This window comes from Triticum aestivum, chromosome 4A (assembly GCF_018294505.1).
Source record: "Triticum aestivum cultivar Chinese Spring chromosome 4A, IWGSC CS RefSeq v2.1, whole genome shotgun sequence".
Taxonomy (NCBI): Eukaryota; Viridiplantae; Streptophyta; class Magnoliopsida; order Poales; family Poaceae; genus Triticum; species Triticum aestivum.
Window position 1 is genome coordinate 631,058,049 of NC_057803.1, and position 16,761 is coordinate 631,074,809.

Consider the following 16,761-nt stretch of genomic DNA (forward strand, 5'->3'; position numbering starts at 1 on the left):
ACAACAACAGTGGTTTAAATACAGAGCGACATGCCTGCTTTTCACCCCACGTCATTACGACAGACTTAAAATCTAAAGAACTTACCATGGGAGTAAAACGCATTCCCCCTCACCAATTCCTTGTGATAAAACCCTCCTCCGGAAAACTTTTTCCTTGTGATCAAAGGCAATTGGAGAGTAGTTACTACTTTGCGGTATAATTACCCCGCAATTGCCACTGGGGGCACAGCCGAGTCGACCTCCATCTCCCCGACGCCATCCGCCTCTCCTCTCCTCCTCCGCCCCACCGCCACCAGGGCGACCGATCTCCCCATGCCGCCCCGGTAGCCTCCGCCTCTCCCCCGACCCCCTCCGGCGGACCAGCGCCGCCCGGCCACGCTCTCCGTGACCTCTCTCTTTCCCCACCCACGCCCCGCGGGCCCTCCCCTCGGCGGAAACCCTAGAACCACGAGATCCGTCGCCGCCGCCCTGTCCCCGGCTCGCCCTCGTTGACCGCCGCCAGCGGGACGTCCCCGTCCTCAAACCCTACCCCCTCCTCCCCGATCGAAGGTCAAAGGAGGACACCGCCGCCGCCTCCATCCGCCCCGTCGCCCCCTCCGCGACTTGAATCAGGTATATCCGATCTTCCGTCCTGTTGTAACTTCCCCATCCTCTCGAAAATTGTGGCCGATTGCTGAACCGGAAATTAATGTTTTTTTTATTAACGCTCGTGACGAAATTTCTATGGCTGGTCGTGTTTTCCGGATACATCATATATAGATGAGTGTGCGTTCCTGTAGCAGAAAATAGATTGGTATGCGTACTTTCAAGAATGGTAGAAGAAAGTGTTGTATGAATATAGGCACTGTTCTATCTATGTGTATGCAATTGTCCAGATTGCATTTCTTACCCTTTGGTAAGATTTGATTTTTCTTTCGTCCCAAGCGAGTTGGGGTAGGGTAGATAGATACAGGGGCAGAGCTAGAGGTAATGCCACCCCGATTCACCATTTTAACATGTGCCGTATTTTTTTTTCAAGTAACGGTTTACTAAATAAATGTGTGCCCCTTTACTTCTATCATAGATTGTCGGACGGAATAGAAGACCACACATAAATACAAAAATGCCCATTATATATTTGTATTGATGAAACAAAGGACGAAATTACTTGAAAAAGATGTCTTGCATTTCCAATTTCCAAAATACATTGTCAGACACAGAGGTTTAATAAACTACTTTAGATAAAAGCAAATTACACGTAAAATATGGAAAATTTCCTAGCTGAATTTAGTTTACCCTAATTAGATTGAATTGGGGTTTGGTCTACCGTCTATTGGCTACAAGTTCATAATCATGGGGCAAAATTGAAGAACGAACAATTGACGCAAAGATGGTTAGAAAAAATTACCGTGTTAGTGCTCCTGCTTGTGGTGTTGATGGGCCTGGTGACTGTACTGGTCATTTAGTTGCCGGCTGTGGCTTTGATTGGCCTAGGCTGTGCCTTGCGAGTCTGGCTCTGTCCTCTGGCAGTCTGGCCGCATTGATTTGGTTCTGGCCGGCAGCTACCGAGCTGCGTGGGCGTTGCCGCAACGCCCGTGGCGAAGAGACGCGGAACAGGAGGGTGCGGTTCATGCGGGTGTGATGTTCTCGACTTCTCGTATTGCAGACGCATGCAAACGCCAAAATCAGAATTTGTCTTGGCCTCTGTCTATCAAGGGCATGCAACAGCAGTTGCGGGGTCATATTTGACTATTCCTGTCCCAGTTCATCTCTGCAGATTTTCTTTCCCCATGCATCCAACAAACATAGATTCAAAGAAGCTGAGTTATTTTTCAAGGTGTGCTCTGTGTTTTACGTTTTTAGATTCCATGCCACCAAACGATGAGCCTTGCTTCTATGAGCTATAGCTCAAATGAGCTAGGTGAATCTGGCCTAGCTAAGCAATTTGAGAGACTATTTTATTAAGATTGCAAGACAAATTCTGTTGGCTCAAATATACCACAGGTAACTGCAACTAGCACCCGTCGTCATCCATTTATCTAGCCCCGCTAAGCAAATTAAGCTAGCAATACAAACTCATACGAGAATGTTCACTAAGGTTGTAACTTGTATTCTGTTTGCTCAAATGCTGCAGAGTGTTCCTATTAGATTCCATATATTTTGACGGTACTTTAATAACATTAGAGCATAATGTGTTAATGTTATAGAACGAAAGTAAGCTGCTCCTGTGCACCCACTTCAGTGTTGTGGTTTTGAGAATTTACAACTCTTGATATAGTGCTGATGTTTCACATTCATTACAAATTAGATACAATTATTGATGCTTGTTTTTCTTGGCCTGTGCATCCAGTTCTTTTCATTCAATCTTTCAGTGGTCAATCATAATAATGAAGATGACAAGGCCTTACTTATTTTGTTGTTGTATGTTTATTGCATATCAATGAGTAATCTATGATTGTCGGTCAAATAATATCTAATTGCTTCTATACCCTCTTCCACTGTGTTGTAATTCACAGGTTGCAGATGAATCAGACTGATATCTCTGGTTTGGAATTCACTGGCTTGCATGATACTCATGTTGGTGAAGAATCATATGCAACTGAATTTCCTGAAATGAATCAGGATCTATCCCACAAAACCGAATTTGATGTGGTTATGGCAACTACAGCCATGCACAGTGGTTCTGGCAATTCCTATGCTTGCTTAGATGGATATGAAGATACAAGGATGATGTCAGGAATTCAGGCCGTGAAGGAAGTTAGACATGGCAGTACGCAGCACCTTGAGGTTCAGCCAGATATAGATACTGTTAATATTTGTCTTTTCATGCAACTATTTATTCCATTTCCATGTATTAATCTTTTTTGGTTTCTCGTTTGGGTTGGCATCAGGGAACATATTCTGATTCCGATGAAGAAAACTTGTCATCTAGTCCTGAAACTTCATCCACCACTAATTACGGTATACCCTGTAAAATGGTACCCATAGCCAATGCTCGTGCTTTTTTTTATGGGAGTCTGCTAATATATTTTTGTGCAATTTCAGGTTACATGGAACCAAATTTGGAAAATATGTACAATGCTTTGGGTGAAATGGTATGTATCCTCCTTGCCTTGTAGACCACTTGGAGTAATTCGTATTATTGAATACAGTTTGGATTCTTCAGCAAGCTAGAAATTTAGGAGAAATGATCGAAGTGAATAGAACTGATAGTTCATATCTGTAAAACTTACATTTGTTAAGTTACAGCCAGCTATTGGCCTACTAACATGATTCAAATGTCATCTTGGAGTATGTAGTTGGGTATTTTTATCATTTCTATTTGTTTTCTGTATTTGTAGGTTGATAAAGAAGGGACGGTTGTGCTTAAACCTGACTTTGTGATGTGCGACACGGCCCTGCATTTTCAGCCTCACGTAATTTTTTCACCAGATGGGTTCAAAATTGAACATTCGGATTGTGATCCATATGAAGATGATAAGACGATAGCTCTATGTTGGGATGTTTGTGACATCATTTCCATTAATAGTCAATGGACTCAGAGTGTATGTAATTCTCTTTACTTTTTGTTTGCTACTTTCTGTTCTAATTTGTATAGCTCAATATCAGTTACCCTTTTAACCAGGTTATATCTGCCTCTGTAACACTTCTTATTAGACCCAGTGCAGAGACCGGAAGTTCAGGTAATTACGTTGGGCATTCCCGTCTTTTTGTTGTATCCCAGATTTAGTATGCTTTCCCTATGTTCCAGTGAGAGATGACATCTTGGCTAATGTATGATGCATGGCATGGCATGAAATATAGCTGTGTTGGTTTATGGGGTGTGTTTTGTTGTTAATTTAGAATTTATCAGTATTGCATGTCTTTTGTTCTTCTGAAAAGTTAAATAGCATCAACCAAACAACAGTTTATTTGTTTGATTATTTTCGGTTCACTGCTTGACAAAAGTATCTGAATACACAAAACACTTGAAGAGCTCCTTACTAATTTCCTTTTTGTCCTCGGCAGAAAATGTGTCATGCAATAGTAAGACTATACAAATAGCGCAGACATTTATTTGACTGTACCAACCAAAGGCTTGATTGCATGCGCATAGTACTTTTGAATAGGAAGGTAAATGTTGCTGGGAAGACTGGTGCATGAATAATTTCCTGCCACTTGAGACGCTGTGCCTGAAGTTCCACCTCTCCTCTCTGTCGGCGTGACCTGTTCACAAATGCATGCATGAATAATTTAATAAGTTAACATGAATTGAATGTTAATATTGTGAGGTTTCGATATCCTTTGGCGTTTGCGTATATCGAACTAATTTTTTGTCTTTTTTGTACTCTATAGATCCTATTAGAGTGGAGTTTATTCTTACAGATCCACAGTGGCCACGAAAACAAGAGAAGATCTGTCATATGGCATCAAGATATCGTGACATCTGGAACAACACTCCATCGTAAGCTTTGAGCTGATGTTATGCTTTATTCTGACCATTTATTCATGTATGTGTTGATTTCAGTTAAATAACATTTCTGACCACAGCATAGAAGAGTTACTAGGTTCATGCCAATGCATCATTACATTAGCCACATTATTTTTTGTTATTTCCCCCTCCTATCGAGCCACAGATAAGGATCATGCAAATACTAATGCTGATTATTGAACCATGTAAATTGGGCTGTTAAACATATGCCAGTGAAAAATGCTTGGCCATACCAGATACTTCCCATATTTTAGGAAGACTAACTTGTAGATTGAGTTCAGAACTTTGTTCTCATATTTAATAAGCCATAACCACCAGATATAGAGAAAACAAATATATTTTTGCCTGATACTGATATCAGATATCACTGTCAAGTGTTAATAATATATGATTTTATTCATATTGTAGAGAATAGACCATGCACTTTAAATCACTATATGAAACAGTTATATTGTAATGTGTTATTCTTTTACTCAAGAACTCACGAAATTAGACATGCTGCAAATGCTGGTAAGTTGGGTTATTTCAGCTAAGGGTTTGGTTTTCTGTTTGTCTGGGGTTTGAATATGGATATCAAATATTAAAGGTGGACATAGGTTGTGATTATCGACAAAGAGCTAGCTATGGACAGGGGTGCGTGGAAGCTTGCTATCCATGTGCCAGAGCCATGAGTTGGTTGCGAGATCTTATGGGTTTCACCTCTAGCCTACCCCAACTTGCTTGGGACTAAAGGCTTTGTTGTTGTTGTTGTTGGACATAGGTTGTGATGGATGGATCAGGACATTATACATGATTTTGGCGGAAAAGTTCTTATCCTGTTGGACTTGTCACATACTCCCTCCGTTCCAAAATAGGTGACTCAACTTTGTACTAACTTTGTACTAACGTAAGTACAAAGTTGAGTCACCTATTTTGGAACGGAGGGAGTATTTGCCTGATTTCGTGGTTGGACAGTTTTGCTATATCTGTATCTTTTTACACTTCTAATGTGCAGTTTGCTCCGAGTTACAAAACATATATGTACAGTCTTTGGTTATGTTGTTGTTTCTATAACAATGTTCTTACGCGATGGCATGCCGCTGTCAGAGAGGATTTTGCGTTGGAGAACCAGAGCACTGACCCAAGTTTATTTTTCCCGAAACAGTACTTTTCTGGGTATGTTGCACTTCTGTCATGTATTCTCTGCATCTGTTTTTAATTTTTGTTTTTTGCCTCTATGAACTATCTGAACTATCTAGAAGCATTCATGAGCATATGGCACTACAATTAGCTTGTGTCATGAACTCCCTCAGTCCCATAATATAACAGCGTTTTTGACACTATGGGACGGAGGGAGTAGAAGCGATGTTATTGCTATGCATGTTTTTATCCATTGTACTAGTTTCACCTATTATGTTCTAATGTCTTCTGTAATCTCCCAAGTTTTTAGATCTCAGTTTTGACGGCGAGGTCCTGGCTAAGCTACTTAAAGCATAGCTATTATGTATAATCTTTTGTTATTTTAATAGAAAATAATTAATATTTACACTACACGAATCATGGAAGCAAGTTTTGACACATTATCATGATAGGAACACAATTTTTGTCAGACTAAATAGTAAATGCTCCCTCCGTTCCAAAATATAAGTGTATTAGTTTTTTCAAAAGTCAAACATATGCATGTTTGACCAAATTTTTAAGAAAAAATATCAATAGGCACATTACCAAATTTGTATCATTAGATCCATCATTATAAGTATTTTCATATTTTATTTATTTTGTATTGTAGATGCCGATATTTTATTCTATAATCTTGGTCAAACACACACAAGTTTGACTAAGGGAGTAATAATCACTAAGAAATATAGTTGTTAAAAAGGGTTAAAAAAGAGACTACTTTTTTGATAGGTTCTCATAATCCATGCCCTCAATAGATGTATTGAGGCCTTTAATGAAGTTCATTATGAAATTTAGCTTGTAGTTTTGGCAAAAGGTACTTTGATGGAATAGTGGGGCTGTCACTAGCTAGCTAAGACAAATCAGAGTTATTTGAACCTATACTTGCCGTCGCAACTGTAGCGGGACTTTGAAGTATGGTTTAGCGATTAGGATCCAAAAAACCAATAATGCTAATATTGCGAGCTATTTATAACCTTATGAATGTCTACCATGATCTATATTTCGTTCTTGCTATGCTTAAAGTTGTTTCGTTATTCGTGTTAATCGTTTCAGCATTGACGACTTTGAAGATGTTATCTATCCTAAAGGAGATCCGGATGCTGTTTCTATTAGCAGCAGAGATGTTGATTTGCTTCTACCTGAAACATTTGTCAACGACACAATAATTGACTTCTATATCAAGTAGGTTGAACCTTTCATTGGTGTCTGCACAATCATCCTTTATTTTATAGCCTTAGTTGTTAAATGGTGCTGTCCAATTACACTTTTTGTGCTGTTGCAATTGCTATTGTAATATTTGTAATTGCCATTGTTATATTTGTAGATCAGATCACCTGCTTTGCTACATGCAGATGCAGTTCTGTATTTATGTTTTCTTAAGTTGTTTATGATATGAAATCTTCTTTATTGTTTTGAACGTTACTTACCAAATCAGTTACCTGTGAAACAAATGTATCCCACAATCATGTGAAAGCTACAGTAACCACATGGCTCTGCTTGTTTCATGCATTGCATGGCAGTATTTTTTGTGAATAACAATGCCATACAGTTCTCATGGACAACTACATAGTTGTTGGCTTTGAACAAAATCTGATTTCATTATCGATTTAAATATCATTGAAAGATGAATTTCTATTTCTGATGTGTTTAGTTACCATACTTCAGTATGTGCCTGTTAACTTCACATTTCTCTGGAGTTCATTTTACTCATTTGTAATTACAACTATGCGTTTATTTATTATTTGCAGATACTTAAGCACAAGAATGAAGACCACCGAGAAGAGCAAGTACCATTTCTTTAATAGCTTCTTTTTTCGCAAGCTGGCAGATCTTGACAAAGATCAAGGGAGAGCTCCAGAGGGTAGATCAGCTTTTTTACGTGTCCGCAAGTGGACCCGAAAAATAAACATATTTGCGAAGGATTTTCTATTTATTCCAGTGAACTTCAGGCAAGGAACTTGTTCACTTCTTTTTATTGTTAAAATGATAACTTCTGTGCACTGTTAATTATGTTTCTGCATTGCAGCTTGCATTGGAGCTTGATTGTTATTTGTTATCCTGGAGAAGTGGAAACATCTGAAGGTGGGAACATAAATTAAAGTCGGTACTTTTAACATTTTTATGGAGTAGTGTTTTACTTTCCCGTTGTTTTGCTTCAGATGGTGAAGCAAAAAAGCATAGTAAAGTTCCATGTATATTACATATGGATTCTCTTAAAGGAAATCACAGTGGACTGAAAGACATTATTCAAAGGTAAACTCATTTCTGGAAGAGTGAGATCTTGTGCTGCTTTTGTGCAAATTAGTTTATTTTAGGATGAGCTATCATATTTTCAAAACTTTGACCACTTATGGTCTTTAGGTTTTTCAGATAAAAAACGGACACTATAGTCAGAAGCACATTAAATATTTATATATATTTTGGTCTAGGTAATGGTCAAATGCGTCACTTGTAGACAACATCAATGCCTGATTGATACATCTAATTTGCAAGTATATAATAACTGAAAAGTGTAAACCGTCAATGTTGCTTTTTTGCACTTAATTGCTCCAATTTATCTTATCACTTGGTGACCAATATCTGCTGAGTTTAACTCTTTCTGGTGCAGTTATCTATGGGAAGAGTGGAAGGAAAGGCACCCTGAATCAGCATTAGATATTTCAGACAAATTCTTAAATCTGAGATTCGTCTCCCTTGAGGTTTGTTGACATCAGCTTTTAGTATCAAGTCTCATGTGTTTCTGTAAAATTGTTGTTGAGTACTTCTATTTTTTATGCCAATTTCTGACTTACACTAGTTCTGAGAACCATTTAATGTTGATGCTGTGAAGAGGGCAAGCACTGAGAGTAACCCTACCCCTTGTTATTTCCTTTCATCAGTGATCAATAAAACAAGGAGCTGTTTTTAAATTGCATTGCCACTTGCACTCACCATTCATGGAGAGGTATAGATGGTAACTAGTGTGGATATCTGTCGAAGGTATTTAGCTTAAGTGTTAACTCGATAAAAATGTTAAGGTTTGAAATTATTAATAAAATCTTTTATCCATCAGGGTTTAAGTTTTAAAGCTAAAATTTACAAGAAAGTGTTTGCCAAAATCCTGTCATAATTGCCAGTCTTGGCCTGTTGCCAATTTTTTGACGAGCTTTTGTCACGTGTGCATTTAAGTTTTTCCTTATCCTTGCTAATCTATGGCCAACCAAATAGCGAATTCAGTGCAAATACATGGCCCATGAACACACACCCTCCGACCCATGCAACGAAAAAAAATGCCCGCACAAAAAATAAATGGCCCATGAACATGCAATAGGCAATAAAGATACTATTTGCAGGCTCTCTGTTTTAACTGAAATTGCAGTCCAGGGATTGCTTGTCTAATGGGTTAGGAGCTTCTGTTAATTATCTCTATGAGCTAGTCTGTTTGACTTGTTGAGTTAGCCAGTCCAACAATTTTCCATTCTATGAAAAATACTTTCAGCTGATCTTCGCCTTCATTGTTGAAATAACCTGCAAGGTTGCAAATGTATATCGTAACATGCCTACAGAACGAAGAAATTTCTTTTAATATCGTATACATGCCTACAAAACTAAGAAATTCTTTTATTTCATTTGTCAATATCTATTTTCTATTGTGATATAGATTTGTTCTATTTGTCCGTCCAGCTCCCTCAGCAAGATAACTCATTTGACTGTGGCCTGTTCCTTCTCCATTATGTGGAACGCTTTCTGATGGATTATCCCAGTAGCTTCAACCCTATGAAGATATCAGTATCCTCAACCTTTGTGAGTTCTGATTAATTATTTTTCTTAAATGTTGATGTTGTTATGTTTGGGCCCCCAGCTCTCTATTTCATTAGCAGCCTACTTCTTTTCTGTTCTGTTTATATAATTTGGTTTATTTTTCTTCAGTAGATGCTAATTTTGGTGTTATAGTGAACACCATGCAAAGTGTGGATATTTTAGTACATAATCACTAATGGAGAAACTATCATAGATTCTACTGCCTCCGTTCCTAAATATAAGTCTTTGTAGAGATTTTACTATGGACCACATACGGATGCATATAGATGCATTTTAGAGTGTAGATTCAATCATTTGCTCCGTATGTGGTCCATAGTGAAATGTCTCCAAAGACTTATATTTAGGAAGGGATTGTAGCCACTCACTTGTAGCTTCACCTTAGTCAATTTACCACAGTTATTTGTGGCCTGACCATCTCCATTTGCATTTTAGCAACTTGCTATGTGTTAAGAATTGGTGCATGGTACTTGCTGGCGTTAGGGTTCATATTTTCTGCCACTATGGCGGTCCATGTAAATCAATCAAGGAAATAAACGTAGACTCATGCTATCCATTATAAAGCATAAGTTGTAAGTCCAATTGAACATTGAAGTCGTTGGAGAATAATCAAAGTTTGAAGTACAGTGGCATTTTGCACCAGGTCAAAAGTACAGTTGCGGGGTTATCAAAGTTAAAGCTTTAAAACATGGATGGGCTGTTTGCTGCCTTATGAAATTGTTTGTGGTTGGGAGCTTGGGGAACCACTTTCCTAATTAAAATATGGGGATCGGTAGGATGTGAGCGCTCTTGAGTTTTGATCCCACCTTTCCATCCTCCCAGTTAGAGTGGTAGGTTCTTTATAGCTTTTTAGTACATCTTTTTAGCAGGAGACTGAAGTTTTAGTTGATGCCTCTCTGCTCGAGTAATCTTCACACATCTCATTTTGGATATTTTGTTAACCCCATATTAATGCTTGATGTACTTTTCAGCTCAGTGATGGTTGGTTTGAACCCGCTGAAGCTTCTCTGAAGCGTTCATTGATCCGGAAGTTAATCCAGGAGCTAGTGACAGTACCTTCTCAAACTTTTCCGGAACTAACCTGTGGTAGCGAGCAGTTTGATGAAAGTTATCTAGGAAGAGAAAATGCTGAGCCTGAAGCAGCTAGAGAGTTCCTTGCTCAGGGGTGCTCTGCTGGTGAATCTGACTCACTTTGCCAAATTGCTGGAACACAGCAACAATCCACATCCATCTGCTTTAATGATTCTGGAAATGTTCTACCTGTTCCTGGATGCATTTTAGAGACTGAAGGGGTTACAACATTTGCTGTACAGGACACACAGGTATAATTTTAGTTAGTGGCTAGTACTTACTATTTCAATTGATCGATAGTAGTTAACTTGTTGAACTTGTTTTCTAAGGTCATTTTTTTACCTGTTGTTCATTATTTTTGTTAGGTTTGTCCACCCGACAATGATTTTGCCATCTGCATGCCAAGCCAGGCTGTTGAAAATGAGCCACTTCCTGCGGATTATGATAATAAACCTGACCTGAGATCATGCGCCCCAGAAGATGCTGAAGCGTTGAAGGATGATGGTTCTGTGGTAAAAGGTCAGGACAATTTTGTGGAATCCATGCTGGATTGTTCGCACAATAACCGGACAATTTCTAGCTACACAGAAGTTACGATGCATAATATTATGGATTCCAAGTGTGGCTCATTCTCTGATAACTCTGAGGCAATGGCCTACAAAGAACATAGCTTAGAAACAAACATAAATGAAGTTCTGGATGATTGCTGTGATGAAGATATGCATCCTGTCATGATGTCTGATGCCAGGGAAGTTGACATTGCATCTGATCCAGCAAGCACCAAAGACGAAGCTGACAATGGCAGATATGATTTCCCTGATGCCATGGGATCTGTAGTGGCTGGTGATATAGAAGGGAATACTTGTGAGCATTCTTCAGAAAGAAACATTGTTGAAGATGAGGAGGCCAAGGGTGATGTTTTTGAGGACACGTCTCCACTCATGGTATGCGATTTGAACAATGATGTTGCTGAGCAGTCTTTACCCGTGGTATGTGATTTGAATAACGATGTTGCTGAGCATTCTCCCGCAATAATTGCTGTCGAATCTGAGGACGCGAAACATGAAGATACTTCTGTGGATCTCAATGTGGAAGATGATATCGAAGTGGATCTCAAGGTAGAAGATGATATCGAAGTTGGCACGGAGGAAACTTGCGCAGTTGCTGATAAGATCAGTGATGGTGAGCAGCATATTTCACCCGAGTCCAAAGAGGGAAACATTGACAGCTGTGCTATCAGCGACAGCGCTGTTCCGCATGAGCTGAAAGAGGGAGAGACTAGCACCATCGTGGCAGGTGACAGTACAAATGGGAGTGATGAAGCTCATGTGGACAGTGTGGATGCACACGGTAGCGTAGGACCAGGAGCTGGCGAGACAGTTCCTTGTGAAGTTGACACTAACCATTCTGATGCTGAGATGCCTGACGTTGATAGCGCCTTGTGCGTGAAGAATGAAACAGTTTGCGAGGACGAACCGAATGAAGCAGTTTGCGAGGAGACACCCTGTGATGCTAAAAGGCCTCTTGCTGATAGCATCTCTGAAGATCAGAAGATGGGAGTTTGCGAGGACAAACCGAATGAAGCAATTTTTGAGGACAAACCCTGCCATGGTAAAAGGCCTCTTCTTGCCAGCACCTCTGAAGGTCAGAAGATGGAAGTTTCCGAGGACAGGTGCTCGGAGAAGGATGTCGAGTCTACCGCAGAGAAGACAGAGCAGCGCAAGAAGCGTCGCAAGGTCCCTCCGGCCGCCCCCCCGCAGACGCCTGCAACAGATAAGCGACAAACGAGGAGCTCCTCAATGCCACTGTTTCTGGGTTAGAATCGGGTTTTCCTTCGGCAGTGTTGACGATTACTTGTCTGTAATAGGTGACTTCTCTAGGGTTCCTAGAACCTCTCTCCCTCTTGATCTGTATGATAGTTAGCTGCCTGCCTGACTGAACCTGCTACCTTTTGGCCTATGCCTGAATTTAGCTGTGAAGTGCCGTGCAACGTTCTAGTATTGTTATTATTATATACTCCCTTTAGTTGTGGACAACCAAACTTCAGTGTATGCCTTTTATTTTTAATGGAACAAACAACCAAACACAAAATGATAGCAACAATAAATTATACACATTTATTTTTTTATTAGTATTACTCCCTTCGTTCCTCATTATAAGGCCTTTTAGAGATTCCAATATGACCTAATTATAAGACCTTTTATAGAGGTTCCAATAGACAAAAGAGATTTCAATATGGACTACATATGAAGCAAAATAAGTGAATCTATAATCTAAAATACATCTACATATATATATTCATATGTATAGTCCCTATTGAAATCTTTGAAAGGCTTATATATAGAAAGGGAGGGAATATAAAGGAAAACTAATAAGAGTACTGTTGAGTTTTTTTAAAATTGCTGGCCAGCAATTCGGAACCGATGAGCACGAGCACCCAAAGAGATCGAGTGACACAACTCGAAGTCTTTTTATCCTCAGTGTATGGATACAAAGTTGTAGCAAAACAGATGCAGGACACACCACATACCTAGATCTACAATTCGAGAAATTTCTGAAGCCATCCAACTCCCTGAAGGGTGCGTACATCATTCTAGACTTTTGAATTAGGTCAATTTTAGGACTTTGTCAGGTTACACCACAAAGAATTTAGGGTTCGTTTTGTTTGAAACACGGTACAAACGCAGATTTGATAGCTGGCCAATTGCAAAGAGTAAGATGGTTGAATTGTGGCTTATGTTAACTCTGCCCAATGGAGACCCAAATGCGGCATGTCGAGATCCGTATCGAGCATTGATGCAACTTCAGTTGGGACATGGATTGGCGGTGTTCCATGGTAACCGTTCAACGGCTTTAGAAAGAAGGGGATCATATCCCTTGTTGGCAATTCGCAATGAGCAGAATGCATGCAATGGTCTTCACACCATATCTTAGTGCCATCACGCATACAAGACTAAAATCGACGCCCTCCGCAAAAAAAAAAAAAACTTGTAATTATTTGTACACTCTTTTAAATCTTAATTAAAATAGTTGAAGAAAATATTTTGCCTCCATTTAAAAAAAAATCAAGAAAAAAACATTCCCACTTTAACACTTCTCATGGACATATATGTAGAGAAAAGAAGCACCGTCGATCCTAGCTCACTCAACGCCATCCATATCCATGGACGACCACGGCTTGGCGGCCAGAAGCAGCGGCGCCTTGAGGCACACGGAGAGGCCGTACAGCTCGCTCATGTCCACCGGCGGCGCCCTCCCGCCGGGAAGCTCCCAGTCGAAGCCATGCACGAGGCTCGCCAGCGCCAGCTCGTTGGACAGCATGGCGAACTCCACCCCGGGGCAGCCCCTTCTCCCGGCGCCGAAGGGCAGGAACGAGAAGTCCTGCCCGGCACCGCCGAGGCCGCCGTACCCGACGAACCTCTCCGGCGCGAACTCCTCGGCGCGGGGCCCCCACGTCGCCGGGTCGCGGCCGATGGCCCAGGCGTTGATCAGGACCCGGGTGCCCGCCGGCACGTCGTGGCCCAGTAGCCGGGTGTCCTCCAGCGTCTCCCGCGGCAGCAGCAGCGGCGACGGCGGGTGGAGCCGCAGGGTCTCGTTGATCACGGCCTTCAGGTAGGGCAGGTGCGGGAGATGGGCCTCCGTGACGACCGCGCCGGCGCCGGGGGAGACGGCCGCGCGGACCTCGGCCTGGAGCTTGCGCATCTCGTGCGGGTGGTTGATGAGCTCCGCCATCGCCCACTCGAGGAGCGCGAAGGTCGAGTCCGTGGCGGCGGCGAGCACGTCCAAGATGATGGACTTGATGCTGTCCGTGCCCAGCTCGTCGGCGTCCAGCCAGCATCACGTCCACGAAGTCTTCCTCGTCCCTGGTGGCGGTGGCAACACGGCGTCGCTGGCGGTGGTCGGTGATGACCCGCTCCAGCAGCCCGTCCATCTCCTGGAAGACTCGTCTCGCCCTCCGCTCCAGTCCCGTCACCGTGTCCACCCATCCCAGCCACGGCACCGTCTCCCCCATGGGCACCGTTCCGAGGAGCTCCTCCATCTCGCCGAACGCCTTCCTCAGCCTCGCGCCGCCGCCTTCCACCCCGCAGTCCGCGTCGCCGAGCGTGCAGCGGGAGATGACCGCGTTGGAGTAGACGACGAGGTTGTCGCTCAGGTTCACGACGCCGGAACCAGCCCGGCGGACCCGGCCGACGAGCGCGGCGGCCTCCTGCGCCCGGACGCGGCCCAGGGACGCGACGCGGCGCGCGCTGAGCATGTGGGCGGCGCAGACGCGGCGCGCCTGGCGCCAGTGGTCGCCGTAGGGCGCGAAGCCGATGCCGCCGGTGCCGTAGTAGAAGCGGTCGACCATGAGGAGCCTGGGGCGGCCGGCGAAGTCCAGGTCGCGGGTCTTCATGGCCTCCTCCGCCGCGGCCGCGGAGGAGGCCACGACGGCGGGCACGCGGCCGAGCCGCAGGTGCATGACCGGGCCGTGGGACGCGGCCAGCGACCGGAGGCTCCGGTGCGGCAGGCTCCCGAGCAGGTGGAGGTGGCCGACGACCGGCAGGCCCCGCGGCGACGGGGGCAGCCGCAGCGCACTGCTGCTGCGCCTGGTGGAGACGAGGAGGGTGATCACCACGAGAAGGAAGGCGAGGACGGTGGTGAGCACGGGCGAGTTCAACGGCTCGACCACCATTTCTGCAACCATTCCCAAGCTTAACCGTTAGTATTAGTTAGAAGCCCGTGCATTGCCATGCCACGTGACATATACGGCAACACTCAAAAAAGATATTCTCTACACAAAACACAAAAGGCACATACATGCTGACCACAAGTGAATGTGCTATTTCCGGCCATCACATCATAATTTTCTCCCCCACCACGAATTGTTGTAAGTGTCAACCTACACACCACAGTTTTCTCCCACCAATCAAACATGTTGTTTTCAACCAGCACACCCCGGTTTTCTTCCTCCTAGCTAGCCCAACGTTTCCTTCTCCATCCACAAATACAAATTCATTTTCGCTTGTTTTTCTCTTCATGTTCGCTCCTCCTTGACTCTATTAATGTCACTTGGTTTCTAACCACATGTCAATTCTCCATTGTGGTCCGACAACTGACATCGACAAATTGAGTGTGCCACGTATATATATTTATGGGGGAGATGGATATGCCTCAATGGAGATTCTACCAACAGGGGCGGGGCGATGATCACTGATGGAATTTTCTTTTTTCAGGACTGGGTCTCGGAGATAATAATAACCATAAAATGGAGCATTCGGGCCCAACCTCCACATCCACATCCGCGTCAATGGAGAATCCAAACCATTCGTTCTTATTATGAAGAATGAAAAGTAGTAGACAGAATTGTGTTTGGATTTCATTGATGCAAAGGTATATACGTATATACAAGCCGAGGGGACGCCTCAGAGAGATGCCGGTTACATATTGTGAGAGCGGAACTACTGTGTGGACGACAGTTTGCCTGCACGAACTGAGGACGACGGATGATTGACGGTGCATCCAGTTTTTGCTCTGCGTACGTACGGTCAGATGCACTGCATCGTCCAAAGATCGTCCAATATTGTCGTGTGTATAGCAGCGCTGTTGTGAGAGAGAAAGAAGGGATGCATCTGTACATTATAGAACACTTCTCCTTGTATAACACCACTTCTTGAATAATCCATTATTAAAAGCTTCTTTTATATTCATCTTTCATTTTAAGAAATCCTTTGTATAGTCTCGAGATTCTCCTCCAAAAGCCCTGTGGGATTTTTTTTGGGGGAGAATTGCATGGACACGTTGCTAAAACTTCTTTAAACCCAGTGAAAAAATAATAAGAAAAAAGTGATGCAACATATAATGATTATTATCTCCTTGGTAGCTCAAATGTGAAAACCTTTGAGAAGGGAGAAAACTCATTGATTAGTGTAGAGAACAATAAATATGCTCTGCTTATTTTCCTTTATAAACCCCAATGGGAAAAATCTTGAAAATATTACTTTATGATCTTAAAATATATTGCTTCATTCAAAAAATTATTAGAAAATTTGATAGGATACTCATAAGGGTAAATAATGCGATCTGATATGCTCATATGCCACTGAAAACTCCTTTAAAATCCAGCGGAAAAAATATAAGGAAAAACTAATATGACATATGCCCTCCGTCCCATAATTTAAAACCTTTTATGAGAAATCATTAGGGAAAAATCATGACGGGAAAATAGTACAATATATGCAACCTGATGATTGTTAACATGTTATAATTTTGGTGTTTACTCCCTTTGAACACTACAAATCTGGAGG

The 16,761-nt window shown here is 42.3% G+C and overlaps 1 protein-coding gene and 1 pseudogene across 1 annotated transcript; one reads left to right on the forward strand and one right to left on the reverse strand.

Moving 5' to 3' along the window:
* Positions 1–215: 215 nt before the first annotated feature.
* LOC123087774 (uncharacterized) lies at positions 216–12,528 on the forward strand. The gene is made up of 16 exons (XM_044509881.1): positions 216–612; positions 2,496–2,766; positions 2,871–2,940; positions 3,025–3,074; positions 3,321–3,524; positions 3,605–3,662; positions 4,315–4,423; positions 5,537–5,605; positions 6,662–6,790; positions 7,357–7,557; positions 7,635–7,690; positions 7,768–7,861; positions 8,217–8,307; positions 9,272–9,391; positions 10,378–10,728; positions 10,843–12,528. Exons 2-16 carry the CDS (start codon positions 2,503–2,505, stop codon positions 12,295–12,297), a joined length of 3,321 nt encoding a protein of 1,106 aa, XP_044365816.1. The 5' UTR covers positions 216–612; positions 2,496–2,502; the 3' UTR covers positions 12,298–12,528.
* A 969-nt stretch (positions 12,529–13,497) lies between these two features.
* LOC123087775 ((+)-menthofuran synthase-like) lies at positions 13,498–15,760 on the reverse strand (annotated as a pseudogene).
* Positions 15,761–16,761: the final 1,001 nt, after the last annotated feature.

Bases quoted from the DNA above. Each gene is read 5' to 3' on its own strand.
- LOC123087774 (XM_044509881.1), top strand. From the start codon at position 2,503: ATGAATCAGACTGATATCTCTGGTTTGGAATTCACTGGCTTGCATGAT. The intron at 7,862-8,216 runs GTAAACTCATTT...TTTCTGGTGCAG, and splicing joins CTGAAAGACATTATTCAAAG to TTATCTATGGGAAGAGTGGA. The intron at 9,392-10,377 runs GTGAGTTCTGAT...TGTACTTTTCAG, and splicing joins TATCAGTATCCTCAACCTTT to CTCAGTGATGGTTGGTTTGA.